The 20703-nt window shown below is 38.7% G+C and overlaps 1 protein-coding gene across 1 annotated transcript; it reads right to left on the bottom strand.

Moving 5' to 3' along the window:
* Nucleotides 1-542: 542 nt before the first annotated feature.
* On the bottom strand, nucleotides 543-19222 carry LOC119742629 (ras-related protein ORAB-1). Its single transcript, XM_038218757.1, has 7 exons — nucleotides 19050-19222; nucleotides 9951-10023; nucleotides 8623-8670; nucleotides 7228-7275; nucleotides 5230-5325; nucleotides 4020-4151; nucleotides 543-2522 (listed from the first exon to the last, which is right to left on the bottom strand). The coding sequence occupies exons 1-7, from the start codon at nucleotides 19070-19072 to the stop codon at nucleotides 2322-2324; spliced, it is 621 nt and encodes a 206-aa protein (XP_038074685.1). The 5' UTR covers nucleotides 19073-19222; the 3' UTR covers nucleotides 543-2321.
* Between the last annotated feature and the right edge of the window lie 1481 nt (nucleotides 19223-20703).

Here is a 20703-nt window from a genome sequence, read left to right as displayed (position 1 = left end):
TTATACTAAAGATACAAAAAGGAATGAAAGCATTTTTTCTCCTTTTACGTCCCAGACGAGACTTGCACAGCCATACAGTGCACAGACTTGTTCTACATCGGTTAACATATTAAATAATACATACTTTAAAGATATTCATACAAATTAACATAAAATAATGAATAAAGAGCTTCTGTGCTCTTAATTCAACACATGCTCTCTTTTTTTATATTCGATCAGATAATTTTTGAGACATTAACCAAACAAAAAAAATCAGTAAAACTTAATTTAACATATTCCTGTGATTTCAAAATGAGAAACCCACAGAGAGCAATAGATTCAACAAAATGGTTATTGTTAATTCAATGAAGCAAACATTCGACAATAGTGATGTTATTCTTTAAAACTTGTCCACTCATTCAGAAACACTGCCATGCAATTTATATTTGGTCCTGTTTGATACAAACCTAACGTGTTTTCTTTTTCCCCCTTCAATTCCCTTATAAGTGACCAGCAGTCAGGTCTGCCTGCCCAATGATGACGACTGAAATGACACTCAGTGGTATCGAGAAAATTATAATTAACCTGGGGTTTATTTTGACAAACAAATGAGATACAACTTCGTTATACTTTCTACAAAAAAAAAAAATCAACAAGAAAAATATTTGGACAAGATGGGGTGTGTTCAAACATACCTGCAAATAAATGATATATCTGTCCATTTTAATTCCAAAAACTAAGCTAAAGTTCTATTATCTGTAAGACAAATTAAGACAAGATTATTAGTAACAATGGAGTTCCACGGAACCAAGGAGTATCACAGTGACAACTGCCCCCCAAAAAACTGCTGGACCATGCTCGATGAAAATTATTGGCAACTGCAGTTGAAATTGACTCAAATACTGTCTGACTGATGAACAGATTTGTCCGACCCGTTTCATCATCAAGCCGGTCCCGTTGTACAGACTACGGCTTAGTCACCGGTGATCGACTGCCATGAGCCATGCTATTAACCAAGACCACATTGACAGAGTACCGATCCACCGACAGGTACTCTCCAAAGACTTTTTCCCTTCTGGACAGTTTTCACTTTGCGTAGAGAGATGGTATTACGGGATCAACAGTCGGCCAATAAACCTACAGTACACGGTGCTATTCGTATCCTTGTTGTTTTGGCTGATATTCTGAAATCATTTCAGAAGCATTAGTTGGACATGTCCAAACACTGCCAGCTGAATTTGTATTTATTGACAGTTTCAGCAAAGAGGGAAGTATCAAGTATCTTCCTTATTTTCATTTCCAAAAAAAAAAGCACAAAAAAAAGATATAAGCTTCAGTGGTGATACGTGGAACTGGGCTGAACGTAATACTTCATTTAGCTCAAGTCCATTATTTTAAATTTCAACAATCAATGATAAATATTGTTATATTAAATGCACAATATTACATGCAGACAGCCACAACTTCGATAGAGATATATACGTGGAGTTCCCCAAAATAAGCCAAACACTCAAAAATTCCTACCAAACCACAATCATAAAAAATAATTTCCTCACAGCTAGTTCCAATGCCATGTGATTTGCACAGTAACAGAGGTTGGGAATGACATAATTACTTCTTACCTTTGCAACAATTATTTATATCCCTTTTATTTGGTATCACAGGAGGAAAAGGACAGGGAAGAAAAATTACGACCCCCTTCCCGGATGCCAAACAAACACCTGGGAATTTGCATTCCGTTTTAAAAATGCCACTGCAAGTTTTGTGTCCTTAAATCTGTCTGTCACATTAGCTCCGTTAAGATACATGTAGTTTCCAAGTTTCTCGTTTTGATGAATTTAAGTCTGATTAATAGCTGGTTTTATTCACAACGACAGAGTTTGAAGGAATGAACTTCGCCTTGATCAGGGCATAAATCCATGTATTCCACAAAAGTCTTGAAAAAAAATCCCTTTAAAAGCAGCTACAGCTATTATCCAAAAATCCTCAGTACCAACAATACACCAAGACCAGAAAGCAAAAACAAATCGGGAAAAGTAAAAAGACAAATTTACACAAGACCGTATCATTTTTGTTTGTACACTTTGAAAAAGGAAAAAAAAAATCAACATTAATTTAAGATATAAGTGACGACATCATTCTCTCAATTTCATCCGAGTTGACGCGACGGCCACATCAAACAAGGAATCACCAATTTTTGGTTTGCTTTTTTAAGGACACAATTCCAGCACGTGCCACACAAAACAACAGGCTAGGATGATTCTCAGACAAACCAGGCTATTTATAATAGTACAAGCCCCCGTGTATTTTATTTATTTTTTTTTCTTCCTATATTCGTGTAATTAAGAGCAGCACCCCCCACCACCTTGTTTAACCGGTGTGCTGCTGGGGTTGATTTTGTCATGTTTGCTGTCGGAGGGGGCACTGCCGGGTCCCATGCGGTTCTTGATCTCCGCTGCCATCGTCATGAATGCCTGCTCGACGTTCGTGGCGTTCTTGGCACTTGTTTCGAGGAAGGGGATGTCAAGCTGATCTGCATATTCCTGCAATGTCAAGAGGAGTGGAAGGGGGAATAATTTAAAGGACCAGGGGCAGATTTCATGAAGCTCATCTTTTCTTGCGACTCATCTTAGGACTTAAGACGAGTCCCCGCTCTAAGATCGATCTTAGCTCAGACGCGTCCTAAGACCGATTTCACTAAACCCATCTTAAGCAAAACACAGCAAAACTGCCAAATTTGATGGCTGTTTCATGTTTGTTTTTACCGATTGACGAAACAGTCGTTGAAAACTACCCACATATCAAAATCTTTTCAAATCTGTTTTTACAGTGATTTTCTTCCTCGAACTATAACTGTAGGCCGACACTCGTCTTTAATGGCAACGATTTCTGAGATGATTACGCATGCATTCCCCCTGACTGATCTTACGTTTAGACAAGTTCAGCCGCGTGAAAGGACGTTAGGACATGTTGAACGCATCTTAAGTTTGGTGAAATCGATCCTAGTACGAGTTGCAAATTAAGACGAGTTACCCTTCCTAAGATGTGTCTTAGCATTTTGTGAAATTGGCCCCAGACCTATAAAGTTCAACCCATGGTAAGGACAGCAATGTGGTATTCAATGAAATATCAAATTGATCTGTTATAATCACAGCCAGTGTCACGCTTTTAAATTGGTGGATATGCAAATCACACCCAATTAAAGGTTGAGTAGACGATATGTCACTGGTGCATTTGTTTTCGTTTGAAGCAACAAAAGTTCTCAAAATCTAAAGACGGGTGTTTAACAACTAACCCGATGAAGCATTAGTTCTGTTAATGCTGCATATTCCAAGAAAAGTCAATTCTTTTTGATCTCGATTTCAATTCAAAAGTTTTGGTGAGTCATGAAACAATCCTAAATCAGCAAACGGGACACGATAACATTCAGTGGTTTGTTGCAACATGATGTCACACACTGAACCAACAATGCTTGCTAATAATTGCAACCGTGCGCACGCGCATGTGTGCGTCGCGTCAACACACTTGCACCCATTCATGGATTCGCTCAATTACAAACCAACTGCCAACGGAAATTTCCAAAAATGTGTCACTTTGGGAATAACCTTTTATTGTTTCTTTAAAATGACAGCACGCCGGAAGGAATAATTTCAAAGGGAGTTTATTGTCATTAATATCTTTAAACCCAGTAAGATTTTTAACAATAATATGGTCGGTTACTTTTTGGATAGATGCAAATGGTCCACTCTACCTTTAACCCTTGACTAGAATGACACCATAGTTTGTGCTTCAGAAAATCATTGTTTATATTTTCAGTGTAATTTTTTAACTATTCTTAAAGAAATACATCAAGACAGAAAAAAATATCCAAATTCTCCAGATCCTTCAAAATCAATCAGCAGCTTGGGAGGATTTTGCAGGACTGAGGAGAATCCAGACCAGTCAATATTCTAGAGCCCGATGCACTCCATGTGTGCGTTGATGCGTTCTAGCCAAAATACCAAGCAGACTTTAGGTCAAGGTCTACTCCAGTCTCTTACCTTTGCCGTTGTGTAGTCCACGACCTTCTTGGTCGTCAGGTCACACTTGTTGCCCACCAGTAGCTTGTTGACGTTCTCTGACGCGTAGCGGTCGATCTCTTGTAGCCACTGCTTCACATTACTGAACGATTCCTGAAAAGGATTCGGTCAGAGAGGAGAAAGAATGGAGTTATCAGCCACTGTTGCTTTGACATTTCAACTATCGGCGAAAAAAAACTGCATAATAGAATACACCCAGAACAATACACAAAATAGAAAATTCTCAAGGACTTTTTTACACTATTGCCTCGCCAACCCGTGTTGAAATCAACAAGGGTACACCATAAGCGGAGCTGGGTCTCATTGAACATGGGTAGGCAAGGTGTACCAGTAACTCAAACTGAGTTTCACCCAGGTCAGATTTGGATTTTCTACCTGGCTAGAGCCTCTCATCCCTGGTCCCGACCAGGGTTGAATTTTGATAGAGCACCAGACCCATGTAGGAGCCGTGATAAATTTTTGCTACTGTGAATGAGGCTCCCGAATTCTCTGTATTGGGTCCGGGTCCAACACAGCTAACAAAAAAAATTGTCTTTCAATTGAGAAAGTACAATTCCTAGTTCAATTCCTAGTTCAATTCCTAGTTCAGCTAGGAGTCTGAAGATGTCATGTGGCCCAAAACTCTTGTCATTTTTACTAACGTGAGTTAATATTACAAATCTGCTGCTGTATTAACCCTAACCCCCCAGGATGATTTACAAGGAAACTTCCTTACTCTTGCAAATTCCAACACCCCCATGTAAAGCATAATCAGTTTAATAGTGCAGGACTCATCCCAACAGATTCCAACAAACACTGGTGATGGAGTTTGACTGGGTAAGGATTGTTAGGGTTAACAGACATGCAACTGTGCCTTTGCTTTAAAAAATGGAAGGCATTCCACCAAGAGAGAAAAAAAAATGATATCACCTGATTTGCATAAAATTGATGACTAAACCAAAATTGATTAATCACAATTTACACACTCAAATGCAGCACACCTCAATTAAATATTTCTTTTGAGTCATTTAAATAGCCTTTTTTGTTCTTTGTCTGAAAAATACTATTAGAAATTTTAAATTATTTGAATTACCATACTCCTATTACTAATGCATGTACTAGAATGCCCATCATCACTGACTCTTAACAGTATATTTTTTTTTAGATATTAAATTCTGTGTGTCTTTCTCACCTGATCTGTAACATCATATACCACAATGATTCCATGTGCACCTCTGTAGTAGCTAGATGTGATGGTTCGGAACCTCTCCTGGCCTGCTGTATCCCACTGTCAGAACCAACAACAAACAACATTTAACAAAAGTCTGATTTTTATGAAGAACTCTCTCAACTTTTAGAGACATTTCCTTGCATCATACCTATTGTGACTGAAATCAAATATTTTGTTTTATTGGTTCATGAGATAAACCTTGAACAAATTGAAGCTTGTATTTGACAAAAGTTTGGTTCAAAAACAGAAAATGACTGAAATGGGATTTGACACTCGGACCCATGGCACACGCTGGTGCTCAACCAAAATGAGCCATCAACCTTGACATTGTTGGCGTCTTAATTTATCCATATTTTTGTCCAAAGGATAATGTTTGTCTGATTCACTGTCAGTTGTCATTGAATAGGTTGCAGTATGTTCAGACTTACAGGCCATAATCCAGAAGCCATACGGTTTTGAAAATTAAAAAGAAAAATTCACTAAATCCCCAACAAATCCTGCATGTTAAGAGGAGGTAGATCATTTTTTGGCATCGAACTAATCCTGATTATTCATTTCCATAATCAGGGATTAGTTAGATTACAAAAAGATGAACATACTACCTTCTCTTGATGGATTTGATTGACCCAAAAATGTCACACACACAACAAAATGAAACTAGGACAGTTGGCATATCTGTTGCATGGCAGTCGTCAATGGACCATTACAGCACAGAGATTATCTTCGGGACAACCACCACTGATCCAGCTTTTGTTGAAACCAAAGAAATCCACTCCCAAGGATCAAAATACTGTACAGCAAGCTGGACAAAAGGTTCTTGAAAGGAAGAAAATCTATCGCCTTCGCCAGTGGCGTCGGCAAGATTTTCAATAGGTGCACAATTTTTTTTCCACAGTGCGCGAAGTTCTCATTGTATTTATTTTTATCAGTCAGCATAGGTGTAGGAACCACACTTCAGTATAGACTTTTCCAATACGCGAACACTTTAATCCATGGAGCCCCCCCCCCCTCCCCCTCAATGGCGAAACAAACGCTGTACATCCATGGAGGCCCCTGTCAATGGCGAAACCATTGTGGCAGTTTATGTTCAGATAACCTGTCATGTGGCAGTTGTTTTGAACAATAGCGTGCACAATGCTTTTGCAACTGAAGTAGGCCTCTGTGAATGTACATGTACATTGATAAGCGTGCTCACAACGGTCCATACAGTGCGAGGAGGTACCCATAGTTCCCAATGCATTCAAGGGCGGATCCAGGGGGGGGCCAAAGGGGGCCATGGCCCCCCCCCCAAAACGAAACCAATTTTTTTTTTTTTTTAATGTGACATCGCAATAAAGGCAGGCAATGAGTACACCACCATCTTTTCCTCAAAAAAAATTGGTTAAAGTGGTCAGAAATTGCCTCAGATCGCACCACAGAGCATCTAGAATCCAAAAATTTTTCGGGGCCCTCACGGGCCCCGAACCCTACGCCGTAATTTTTGAGACCCACTTTTTTTGGGGGGACCAAATTTTTTTGGGCCCCCCCAAAAATTGTGTTCTGGATCCGCCCTTGAATGCATTTCTACGAAACCTTCCTCCATCCACACATATCATGTACAAATCTTTCAGTATCACAAAGGATATCATGGTTTTTGGATAGGTAGAGCATAGTCACTATTACATTGGGTTTGACGCCCCTTGAAAGATTGAGCTGAAAGGCTGTGCCATCAAGGCCCAATGTCATGGCTTTGCTTACCGTTAGCAAAAAATCCCTGCTTTACTGTAGCAGAAAATTCCATGCTTACTGTATTGCGTATTTCACAGGTTAGTGTGGAATTCTGGCTTCTGCGCATGCGTACATCCCGTAACTAAGGATTATGTGCTGACAGGCTAGCGCGGTTAGAACAAAATGGTGATCGTAAAAATGGTGATCCAGACTTATAATGGCTGTTGCTGTTTCGTGCAAATCTGTACTTACAATTTGAAGTTTGATTGTTTTGCCGTCTAATTCAATGGTTCTGATTTTCTGCAAACAGAAGAAAGGGAAAAGTAAGTCAGAGAGTTTCTTTAGCAGGTATTTTATGCATGTACACAGGAAATGCAATTGACGTACAGACACAGCATACAAATGCACAAGGGACTACAGCAATTTGTTTCACAATTAGAACACATGATATTTCAGATATGTAAGACTATTGAATTGTTAAAGCATATCTTGGTTTCCAATTGATGAAAGGTTAAAAAAAAACCTGTGAAAGACAAAACCGCACAAATATTTCTCCAGACACATGTCCAAAATACACGAAATTCAAAAATCAAGATACTACAGGTAAATGCAATTCTGAATTCAGTCCACTGGCTGTGAATGGGGACACTACATGCAGACAGTTTCTTCTACTAGCCATAAAATTCATCAGATTATGATGATGTAATATGATGATGCGACAGATGTTCCTAAAGATTGTTTTATAATTAACTGTTACAATGTATAAACATCGTGCATGGCATAATATAAATGCACCAAGCAACAAAATCAAACCATAATATTTTTCATGCTAGCAACATTGGACTCGATGCGCATTTTGAACTGTTTTTCTATCTTTATGTTTGAATGAATGACTATTTTTCGGAGACTAAAAAAGAGTCTTCACTTTGATTCTCATCGAACTAAAAATCAATATCTAAACGTGCATCAAATATTTTCAAACATTTCACAGGAATAAATTAATAAATGGGTCATTTACATGTGCAATGTACCATGTGTACCAGCACATTTTACAAGGGTGACTTTTAACACCTCATGATACATATATTTCCTGTATCTCGCTCTCACTTTTTGTGTTATTATGAATTCCAAGATTTTAAAATAACTGGTGCATTTCCAAGCCTACTAAATTATTTCACTTTGTCATGAATAATGGCAATTTTGACCCCCCCCAAAAAAAACATTTAGAATGCAATCACTTATCATTTACAAGCATTTCAAAGCCTACTAAATTATTTCACTTTGTCACGAATAATGGCAATTTTGACACAAAAAAACAACATTTAGAATGCAATCACTTATCATTTGCAAGCAACAAATTTATCACTTGCACATGTTTACTCTCAAAACAAAAAATGATGGTCTTCTCAAACATGAAAAAATGGTGGTACACGTACAATGTATTTAGCATCAGTATAAACACTTTTTCTGCATATATATTTAACAATTTTCCTACGGATTAGTTTCACTGTTTTAACTTAATTGACTCATATACTGTTTACATCACACCCTTTCAGTTTATGTACATGTACCATAATGCGCGCGAAAGAATGCTTCAATATCTCATAACACGTATACAGCAACTTGCAAGATAAAAATGAAACTTACAAAGTCTACACCGATTGTGCTGATGTAACTTTCTGTGTAAGTGTCATCCTGTAATAGGAATGGAACAAGGAGGAAATGAATGGTAAGTTTCAGTACAACGTTAAACCATTGCAGACAGGAAATAAAAAATCCTTGGGTGATAGTAGGTGTAGAGCAACATAATCATTATAATAAATCATGATGTACCTTGTAAATAAGACTGTAATGCAATAATATTTCAATTCTTGTTTCGGTTTTTATTCCTTTATCTGGTTACAAGCCACACGTATATTCAATGTCTGCATTCACCAGACTGTAAAATACATAGGACAAGGGTAATACCTGTGACGATACCACATTTGAAAAGTGAACCATGTTTTGAAATATTTTTCCAGTGTGAAGCCTTATCAAGTGCAATGGACCCTATTCACGAGGTAGCCATGTTTGTCGTGTTCCCTGAATGTATTTCATAAATTGTTAACTGTTGAGTGGGATGACGCCAGACTATTTATGCGGCCTTATTTGTCTTTTTTTTTCTTCTTTTTTTTAAATCTGGCTTAAAACACTAGGTAATGTTTAATTACAAATTTTAAATTATTCATTTAAGCGGACTTGAATTATTTAGTAATGTACTTGCTTTTATTTCTCTTCGCAAGTTCCAAAAATGAACATTTTACCTCACTTTCAATTCAACATGGCTGACTCGTGAATAAGGCCAATTGGAAAATTATGCAAATCCGACAGTCACTTAACCCTATCCCTTGAGCTTTTTACTAGAAAGTATCCTGAATCCGCCAAAACCCATCAATTTTGTCTTGCAAAAAAAAATGTTGGTGTCCTGAGTCCATCAGAATCCACCAGTGAGTCTATCAGAATCCACCAGTGTACACACCAAACATATAGCCAAGGAGTTAAACTGTTGAGATCCTGAACCCATCAAAGTCCACCAACTGTTCAATATGGAGGTATTCTGAATCCATCAAAATCCTGCAGTATCGCTAGGCTTACTGTCCTGAATCAATCAAAATCCCCCACCTTTTTCAATAAGGAGGTATCCTGAATCCACTGAAATCCTCCAAAACAGGGGTGTGGATTTTGATGGATTCAGGTACGTTAGGGTTAAAGAAGCACAGCTGATGGGGTTCTTAGAAAGTACCAAAATAAACAACATATTTTTTTCCAATGGCTAAATGTCATCGGAGCTAAAGCTTGAACGAAATATGACAAGATTAAAGTATTACATAATTGACAACAAAGTATTGACGTTAATAGTCACTTCAGATACAATTTCGAAGTCAATTTTAAGAAAAGCCCTATTTCATATAAAATGTCAAAGAGATTCTACTTACAGCGAATCGTAATAGCAAGCAGGATTTTCCAACACCAGAGTCTCCGATCAGCAGGAGCTTGAAGAGAAAATCACTGTGGAGGAGGAAACACAAAAGAAAAGATGCACGTTTGTAATATGAATATGATACATTGTAGCAGTGACTATGTTAAACTATTGTATGTGCACAATTATACTTGCGTATCTTCAATTTGTTCTTTCTTAGGCTTTTCAGCATCTTCATATGTCATATGATACACTGTACCCGTGTACATGTACTCAACACATATACTTGTTCATATATTTAGCAAACGTGAATGCGACTTTGTGATGTCGTGTAAATTTTTTAACCCTAACTCCCTAGGCCTTTTTGCTAGGATGTAACCTCAATCCTGCAAAATCCTCCAATTGGCCTCATGGAAAAATAGCATAGGCCCCTATAGCCTCAATCCTGCAATTTCCTCCATTATTTCTTGAATATGGTTCGTGGAGAGGTGACCACTGCCTGAATCCTGCAAAATCCTCCGGCTGTGACTGTCAATAGGCTGAGGCAGAGGCAGTGACATCCTAGAGCAGTGCGGAGGATTTCAAGTATAATCAAGGACTAAATTTATGCTAGGCTGAGCATAAACAACACAAGGTCCGGCCCAAGACCTTGACACAGTGCGTACTCCGAAATCAGCAACCCACTTTTGCCATGTAACCTCAATCCTGCAAATTCCTCCAATTTGCAAAAAGGATTTTGGAGGATTCAGGGCGGTTAGGGTTAATAGACTTGAACACTTTTCAACTTTTGATAAAATACATTTAAGAATGTTTAACTACGTCAAATTCGCTTCAGATTTGTATTCATTTGATTATGAACCAGCTTTATTAGAAAATGTACCATTACTATTGTACAGCAGTGTAAATCCTGGTACCCTTACAATGCGTTATGCAGGTTCATTGTTCTTTCTTTCCCTGTAAACAATCTTAAGTTGCCTTATTCCAATACTTGTGTGTCTTGCAAAATTTAAAAAAACAAAACGCACATTGTGGCACGATAAATATCAATCTTTATTCTATTTTTCGAAGTCTATGATTTCCTGTGACAATGCAAGCAGCCCTCACAATGTACATATTACAGGTCTAGTGTGTTAACTTTTCAATGGCACCCAACAACCATCAATTTTAATGGGGTCAAATGAAAGCAACGGTAACATACCAACAGAAACAACATCTGATTCAGATTCTATTTTCATTATCCTGAATCTTGATGCCTGTGATGATTCATGAGTCTGTATAAACCCTTTGCACTCAACAGCCATGTTGAGGTAATTTTTGTTTCTGTTATTATTTAGTAATGATTAATAAACAAGTGGTGTACTAGTGTTCGGATCAAAATCCTGATTTTTTAATTATTCGGTGTAAATTCCACTATGTAGTTTAGATTTTGGAAAACGGATATTTGAAACTAACCTTAAAAACAATAAAGCCTTCCTTTTTTTTTGGTAACACAAGTTAAAGAAAGCTAATGGAACTCCTTCCAATTTGCTCCACGGTCTCTGATTGTAACTGCATTCACCTGTTACCAGTCTTTTTGGTTCATGACCAGCCTGCCCATTTGACTGATCAGAGAGTTCCCACCCATTTTGTTCAACATCACACCTCTGAAGTGTTTTTTATCAAGGCTCAGTGTCTTTGAAATTGAATTCCGCACCTCACTCGTCACTTTTAGTCAGCATGACTATAAACTGAATGAAAGCTTCCCATGAAATCGGTCAACCGCTCTTCGGTTTGAAGAAAATTAGGATAAGGCAAAAAAAAAAAAATATTCGGTCTCTGGTCAGACCAAAGTTCCGGAATTGACGCGGCCACGCGGATTTTTTTTTTTTTTGATTTTTTTTCTTTTTTCTTCAAGCTTGGATTGTACAGACAAGGTGGGTACTATTTTGCTTTTTTGGTGTCCTCATGTACATTGGTGTCCTCCATAATTTGCCTTGGTGCTTTCGATCATTTGCCTTGGTGCAATTTCCCATTCCTTGGTGCTCTTTGGTAAAAAAAAATGAGGAGGTGCGGAAATAGAGGGGGCTGTTGGAGCTACCGCGGAACATTTTGGGAAAAAAAAGATCGACGCGCATTATTAAAATCGACGCGCGCGCTGACCAGAGACCGACTTATTTTTTTTTTTGGCCTAACCACATTTTTTTAATCTCTGATTTGTACTGGTTATCGTGCTTACCCATGCGGAATAAAAACAAAAACCACAAAGATGGCTGCTATGCAAAGGATCTATAAAATTGAGCTGTACGTGGATTAAACTACATGTACTACTACATGTACATGTGTACATACCTAACCTCAATAGGACAATACCACATTGAAATTAAGTTCCGCATAATTCACATTTCACAAACAACCCTTTTAATAATCCCACTGCAATGATGGCCCTGATCCCCTAGTGACTTCCCAAGGAATACGTAATGCAATGTGAGATGACACCTTCCAGAAAAGTGTCGGATTGATAAGAGGTGCTCAATACTGCAACATGATAGATCAAGTGTTTTGATAAGGACGCCATATAACACAATCACCAGATGAGACTGCAGTGAACGGTTTGGCATTTAGTAAGAACGCCAATAATCAGACACCATTGTCAGTTGTAATTGTATTGAAAGTCTATGGAGAGTTGAGTCAATTGTCTCGGTTCTGATAAAATTGGAAAAGTTTCTCAGTCTGAAACTTATTTTGTTATTAACCCTAACCTTCTCAAATCCTTCAAAATCCTCTTTGCAAAATGGGGGATTTTGCAGGATTGCGGCTACATGTGGCAAAAAATGTGTGGCTGATTTTGGAGGATGCACTGTGCCAAGGTCTTGGGCCGGACCTTGTGTTGTTCATGCTCAGCCATGCCTAAATTTAGGTCTATATTATACTTGAAATCCTCCACACTGCTCTAAGATACCACTGGCTCTGGCTCAACATATTGACAGCAATTGCTGGGGGATTTTGCAGGATTGAGGCAGTGGTTCTCCTCCAAGGACCACATTCGAGAAATAATGGAGGATTTTGCAGGATTGAGGCTGTATGCAAGTTTTACATGGAGGCAATTGGAGGATTTTGCAGGATTGAGGTTGCATCCTGGCAAAAATACCTAGCAAGGGCTAAACATGTTTGCAATGATTGACTGTTACTCAGTTATGTTAAATAAAAAAGTGACATTCAAGACACTGCATTCCTCCCAGGAACAAGTTCACTTGATATCAATGTTGATGTGTTTCCCTCGCAGGAAAAAAAACATGTGTCATTGAGCATGACTGTGATTCTGTTCTTGGGATTTGGCAAATTCCTACAAAGAGTACATCAAGTATGAGTGTGCACACAAATTCTGTGGCCTAAAAAGCCCAGTGGTTGCAGCGGGGCAGCCTTGCTGCATCCCACATGAAGTTCAAGGCCTGAATGACTCGGAACTACAACTACATGTATTTTGTGGGGAAAACATGTAATTCCTATTGCCTTTATCTCATGACATTTTGTGACATATCGGTATTTGAATCTATTTAAAGTCCTCAATTCCAAATAGTATGTAGGAATGGAACTGGGAAGCCACAAAAAAATGCGGAAATTCTAAGTTGATCAAGACTGTCTGCCGTAAAATGGGGAAATCGGCTGATACGAGGAAAAGTTGCGTGCCTGATAAACTTGGCTATATATAGCAAAATTACACACGCGCCTATGAAAGCGACTGAATCCACTTTCCACACACATACATGTATGTGTGTACTGCGAGCCATAGCCAAAGCCACACATATCTCTTCAAGCAGTCATAATGCTTTACATCTACTTTGCATATGGGCAAGTTGTGACCATGACATTTTACCACAATCCTCACAGGCTAAAGCTCACTAAAGTATGGCTTTTTTTGTTCACTTAATTAAAGGGACTATACATCATTGGCTTTTGCTGTAATTTTCAGAAATGAACTATTTGAGGGGTAAGTATAATAGATCAAATATTGTTACACTGACTTGTTTGAAGTTTTTTGTTCGAAAATGCTGGAAAAACCAAGAAAACAAAACTGTTCAAGTAGTCTGGTTCCCCGACTCCACTAAATATAAAATGGATCAATTTACAGATGCCAGAAAATTGTAAGATAAGGGTACCAGTCTAGCTGGCCTGCACCTGTTCATGAACATGTAACCAATAGCAAACAAAATTTGGACTGAAAAAAGGGTAAATTTGGAGCAGAAGTCGAAAAATAGTTAGCTTTTTCCCAACGATGGTCGGCCGACCAGAGTTGGAAATGTATACAAAAATACAATTTTCTTGAAAATGACTTCACACCAGGTGCCATAATTTTACAGGTTGCTTTAGACTGTCATTTACCAACGTCCTAGTGAGGTAAAAACTTGGTAGTTTTATTTTTCGATGTTTACAAATGTTGTATATTCCCTTTAAAGAGGCAGACATGTACATGTATATGCTATTCCTGGAAATTTACTAACAAGTCAATTTTTACTCAATATACAGTACATAACCTATGGGCCCAATTACATGTAAATTCACTGAGTCCATGTACTAATCTTTTCAAATGCACCTACACTAATTAGAGGTTAATATTTCATTTATATGCAAAAAAAAGCAACTTGCCAATATATTTATACGTGAGGTATTGATTTCTCTGCTATAAGGCCAACCACTTTTCTGTGAATTCAGTCTCTACAATAGGAATGACAACCAGGCAGAAATGATAAATTTCACAGTAATTTTTTTTCAGCAGGTTTGATATATTTGTAAAAAAAGTTAACCAGTAACAGGTAGCTGTTGAAAATACATGTACATCTGTACAGGTATTATATGTACCTAAGAGAAGCCAATATAAACACTTGACTTATAGCACTGAACACTTCAAACATTTCATACCACATATATGCATTCTCAGTATCAATTTGTGAGCTCTTTCGATGGACAACACACATACATAATAAAGTTGGCTTTTAGTATGCAAGCATGCATAATACTACATACATGTACATGTACATGTGCATGATGAAAATGCACACATACATGTACTTGTTCCGTAGTTCTGGGGACATACACTCGTCTGTACGAGGTATTTCTGGGGTCCAAAAATGCTGTGAGGGACAGCAGAAAGTGCCGTAACTCGGTCCTGATTTGCTTAACAATAAAAAACTTCCCCATAACGCGGTGTATGCCTGCACATGAATGTATACATATAAATGTGTTAAGTACATGTTAAATACATGTACATACTCAGGGTTCTCCCCACGTACAAACGTGCGTATCGGCCCGATACGCTGGAATTGTGGCCCGATACGCCGACAAAAATGCCGATCACATTTTTCAGCCCCCGATACGCACAATATAATTTATTACACAAGCCATTAAAATGCACAACATTATCGTTTCATACGCCATTATTTCATCTTGACATTCAAAATCTTGACAAAAATCCCGTATTTCTGATGCTGCATGTGTGATCAAAATGCACACGATGACGGGTCTTTCGCGACGACCGCCAGCACCCAGCTATATATTAGCGCATTCAGCATGGTACACTGGTTCCCTTCGCGTGCTAACAGTATCAATGCTATGATGAAGGACCGCAAACCAGTGACTACTGCCTTGTACGTGCATACATGATGATTTCGGCCGAAGTTGGATCGTAAAAACACCAAACAAACATCGATGGAGAAAGAGAATTTCTGCAAATTAATTCACAGAACGTGATCTCTATTTTCTGTGTATGTATTTTCCATTAAAATGACGAGATTGCAAAGCTCGAACGTATGGCGAAACATCGTAAGCGTAGCATGCTTCTTAGAAGCAGTGGTGCAAAATTTTCAGCCACATGGGATGGGCCGTACACAGTTCAGTAATGCACAGCGCGATGTACAGCCGGCCAGACTGAATGTTGACGGCGCCAGGGGCCATGATGTACGTTAAACATATTGTGGAATCATATATTTTTAATTAGGTGAGGCAAGTTTTAATCACTTTTGACGGTCAGTCTTGATAATTTTCGTGGTGCAAAGGAAAATAATCCAGGCACAAAACTACATGATTCCTTGTTCAATATGCTCCATTCAATCAAGTGTTTTTATTCCTCCATGATTCAATCAGCAGCCCAAAAATTGGCGAAATAATTTTTCCGACTTACCGACGCTATTTTGAAAGGCATGTAATCGGAAGCAAAAGTGATATTTTTCTTCACCTTAATTTCTTAATTTGAAACTTGCTTGTTAATATAATTCATACTTTCTAGATCAGGAAGTTTTAACACAGGTTTTGAAATGTTGATTTTTTTTTTTAAGTTAAAAATTTTAATATATTTTTTTCTTTAATTACAAAAAATATCACATGATCTCCTCTAAATTTTAAGGGAAAATCTTCCTCAAAGACTCCCCAGATTTGCTCTAAAATGCACCAGAGAGCCTCTAAAGTTCAAAATTTTTCGGGGCCCTTAAGCGGGCCCCGAACCCCACGCCATGGCTTCGCAGGTTGGTGAATCACAACAAAACTTCCCCCACAGGTTTGAAAAAATCCTGGGGAGAACCCTGATACTTGTACATGTACATGAGTTATTCTATACATTTAAGGTCCAAAGTGTGACTTTTTATTGTTCCTGTTACGTTGGTACTTTGTAATTTTCAAGTATCATTAATCCTAACCCTATGAGCTCTTTTTGCGAGGAACCATTATCAATCCTCCAAAATCCTCCAAAGTTTTGCATTTATGTGCAGGATACCCACTGCCTCAATCCTCCAAAATCCTCCTCTTCTTCAAACACCATTCATCCTCAATCCTCCAAAATCAACCGATACTGAATATCCATGTGTCCTCAATCCTCCACAATCCTCCAAAATTGTATGTTGCATTCAGCCCCAATCCTCCAAAATCCTCTAAAAACCACCCGGAGGACTTTGGAAGATTGAAGAAGGTTAGGGTCACGAACGTTCTTTGAGCAATTTGTTGGATAGGTGGTTTGCTATTCATAATCACTCTTGGAGGATGACTGCGTTAAGGAGGGCATCAGAATTATAAAATCACACTATGTCAGCAACAGAGACAGGAAAAAGAAAACAGACCCCAAATTTAGAGAATTACCTACATGAAGGCCTATGTATACTTCTGGTGTACTACTATTTTTAAGCTGAAAGGAGCAATCCTCACACATACGCTGTGTAAATGGTGATTATTAAATTATGCACACAATAAAGCCAGATCAGGTGTCACAATTGACCCCAAAGTCTCAGTTAAGGCCTGTAACATATCTACACAATAATTGGTTGATTTAAGACAACTGACCTTATTGATGCATGACATCATCACACATCAAGCATAGAAGACATTTGTTAGTGAACTGGTAAGAATACCTAATTAATGTGTATTTTTCATTTTGCACGGGAAGATTTGGTTAGTTTGAACAACTGTCTGTGCTAGTTTTATCAATTTAACCCCGAGAAATAAATTTGTTTAAATGCTAGTTTATTGTCTAATATTTACAAAGATACACCGACCCCACCAGCATGTTCACAACTAATTTCAATAAGCGTATTTATGATGATCTGATGAATGAGGCCTACAATCAGAAGAGGACCTGTTGGAACATGTAAAGTACCTGTAAGTACAAATATTAACCCTAACTCCCTGGGCCTTTTTGCTAGGATGGTAGCCTCAATCCTGCACAATCTTCCAATTGGCCTCATGGAAAAATAGCATATAGCCTCAATCCTGCAAATTCCTCCATTATTTCTTGAATATGGTCCATGGAGGGGTGACCACTGCCTGAATCCTGCAAAATCTTGTGGCAGTAAATGTCAATACGTTGAGGCTCGGCCAGTGACATCCTGGAGCAGTATCGGAGGATTTCAAGCATAATCCAGGCCTATATTTATGCTTGGCTGAGCAAATCATCCTGGAGCAGTATCAGAGGATTTCAAGCATAATCCAGGCCTATATTTATGCGTGGCTGAGCAAAAACAACACAAGGTCTGGCCAAAGACCTTTTCAAAGTGCATCCTACGAAATCAGTAGCGCATTTTTGCCATGTAACCTCATTCCTCCAAATTCCACCACTTTGGCAGAGAGGCTTTTGAAGGATTCAGGGTGATTAGGGTTAGAGTTACTCACTTTTTAATCAAACATAATAATATGAAATAGTTCTTAAGGGGTAGACTGGTTCCTGTGCCTAACAGAATAAACAGTGAAAGGACTGGGAACCAGTCTACATGCAGAGCAGATTAGTGAAAGCAAGCAATAACAAATTCCTTTTGATCTGGATGAAAAGTGAAATTTCCCGTTCAATTCCGAGAGCTCCCCTCGATAATCGATGCATCGCACGCGCTCGGTAACGGAATCGCACTCGTGATACGGGGACCATCGAATGTACGCTGGGCATGAAGAAGAATTGCGTCGTTCAAACATTAACACGAGTCGGAAATTTAACGTGTTCAAGATCGCGAGGGGAGCTCTCAGAATTTAACGGGAAATTTCACTTTTCTTCTGGATCGTAAGTACACTTCAGTACAACCATCTTAATCATCGATGTCTACTTGTACCTCAGGTGGCATATCTAGTAATTTAGAGGCCGTTTTGAAGGTGAAATCTGATGGTGTTTTGTTGGAAAATGTTGGTTTTTGGGACAGTGACAGGATTGTGTTGTCCAGCTCGCACTATTACTTGGACCTTACTATCACCAGACCATGTCCAAATGTTAAAAAAAGGCGATAAGTTGGGTCCAAGTTACTCGGACTAGCTAAGCACAAAAGGAACATGGTGAACATGGATCATTCATCATCAATCATGATCATCATGGTGAAGTTAATACAAATGTTAGGAATAGGCCTACATGTTTTCCGATTAAGGTATGGGTCTTGTTACCAATAAATACACCCGAAGTGCCCGACCAAAAACAGTTCCATCATGCCGGGCAATTTGCCCACACATTTTGATGTATCTTGACTTTACATCATTTGTACATGTGGGTCTACCGGTACCGACCCGGTTCCATCATGATGACGTACCACTGAACACGTATTCACGCGCACACACACACATATGAATGCGGAAATGTCCACCAGAAAGTCTCGTTTTTCCAACCCAATTTCACCATACTTACTATTCGGGATTCATTGTGGACATGGCAAGTGTAATCCCAGATCTAATAAGTCTCTTTCCCGTTCACTCGTGGACGGAAAAATTCACGTAGGGCCGCTTCGAATTTCAGGGCTGGAAATTTCGTAGTCAGGTGCAGGAAGTTCCAATATGGCTGCCGATATGAAGAAATAAATTGCTTATGCGCAGGGGGTGTAGTCATTGGATGGAGGTGACGTCATCAAACGACGTGGCATCACCTGACCTCTATCTAAACCCACAGGACAATGTGCGGCATGCAGAACAACTTGAATCTCAGCCAGAGGATGAGCAGTTTCTATTTCAATTTCCAATTCTTAGCTTATTATTTCGATGTCACACACACGATAAATATTTTTCTAGCAATGATTCAAGGAAATTGACGTGTTCATAATTTGCGTGCGCTTCTTGCCAGCTGTCCTTGCTCTATGATCGGCCTAACGTGTGGCAGCCCCTAACGTGGCCGGGCGCCGCGGCACTTTGATTCTGCTCCTCTAAGTTCTCTAGCAAAAGTTTTACCTGAAATTTCACAGTAGGTCTAAACATTCCCAGTCATAAATCGTGAGTTTATCTACCCGTTACAAAGTTAGCAGAGAAATGTATTTTGGCGTGATTTTCCGATTTTATTTCGAGGTGCACAGTCCGGAACCCTTTGAAAATGCGCCAAAAATAAGAAAATAATTTTCTAACAGACTTCTAGTTGGGTATCATTATGTAAGTAGACATAATAATGGTTTATCAGAATTTATCAGCTTTAAACAAATTATTAAATGTTAACTTGGGATTTTCCGAGAGAAGTGCGCCAAGTTAGGTGACAGTCAGCCGATTTTGTGCCCGATTTCCGGATGCCACCGTTTTTGAATTTCGGACCGTAATTTAATGACACTGAAATTGTTCACAAAGATGAAACAGCAAGCCTTAGTAAGGTAACAATACCAGTATTTAACTGAAAAAAAGAAGTTTTGCAACTCTGCATGAGGAAAGTCGGGAAAAACGTTGAAGTGCGCCACGTTAGGGAACACCACTACGGTTTCTCGGCCCGGGCCTTGTCCTTGCTGCAGTAGCTGAGGTTAAACCAAAAAAACTTTTGACTCGAGAAATGTAGCAACTAGCTACCCCATCTCTTTTTGGGGGGTGGTTCGGATGGGAACAAAAGAAAATTTAGCCTTGATAATCTTTCATTCAATGATGAAAATGTTTTAGCGATTGCCTCCAGGTGAGCATTGGGAGCGACGCCCTCTCCCTTAAGTTGAGCAGCTGTTTTGATGAGCAAAGAAAAGCCAGACGGAATAAGGAAACACGTTAAAACTAGAGATATGTCTGTTCAAACAGAAGATAGGGCTTTTTTGCATATTTTACAAATGTTTGTCCTTTTGCAGTCACTTTTTAGAGTGCTTGATACAGTTAAAGGTTGTTCAAAATGCTTAGAATAATAACACAAAAAATAAAGTTTTATCACATGACGCCACATGCCCTGCGATGACGTCATCTTGACAACACTTGTCAATGCACTTTGTCATTGTTGTCTTGGTTTGTTCAAAGCTTGAAGTCAAGCCGATGAAAGGAAGTGTACAATTTCGGAAGCGGAATTTTAAATATTAAAACAAATCATTAAAAAAAATCAACCGATATCTACCAAC

Source organism: Patiria miniata, unplaced genomic scaffold (genome assembly GCF_015706575.1).
Source record: "Patiria miniata isolate m_02_andy unplaced genomic scaffold, ASM1570657v1 HiC_scaffold_6, whole genome shotgun sequence".
Taxonomy (NCBI): domain Eukaryota; kingdom Metazoa; phylum Echinodermata; class Asteroidea; order Valvatida; family Asterinidae; genus Patiria; species Patiria miniata.
This window is presented reverse-complemented; position numbering and strand designations above follow the sequence as displayed.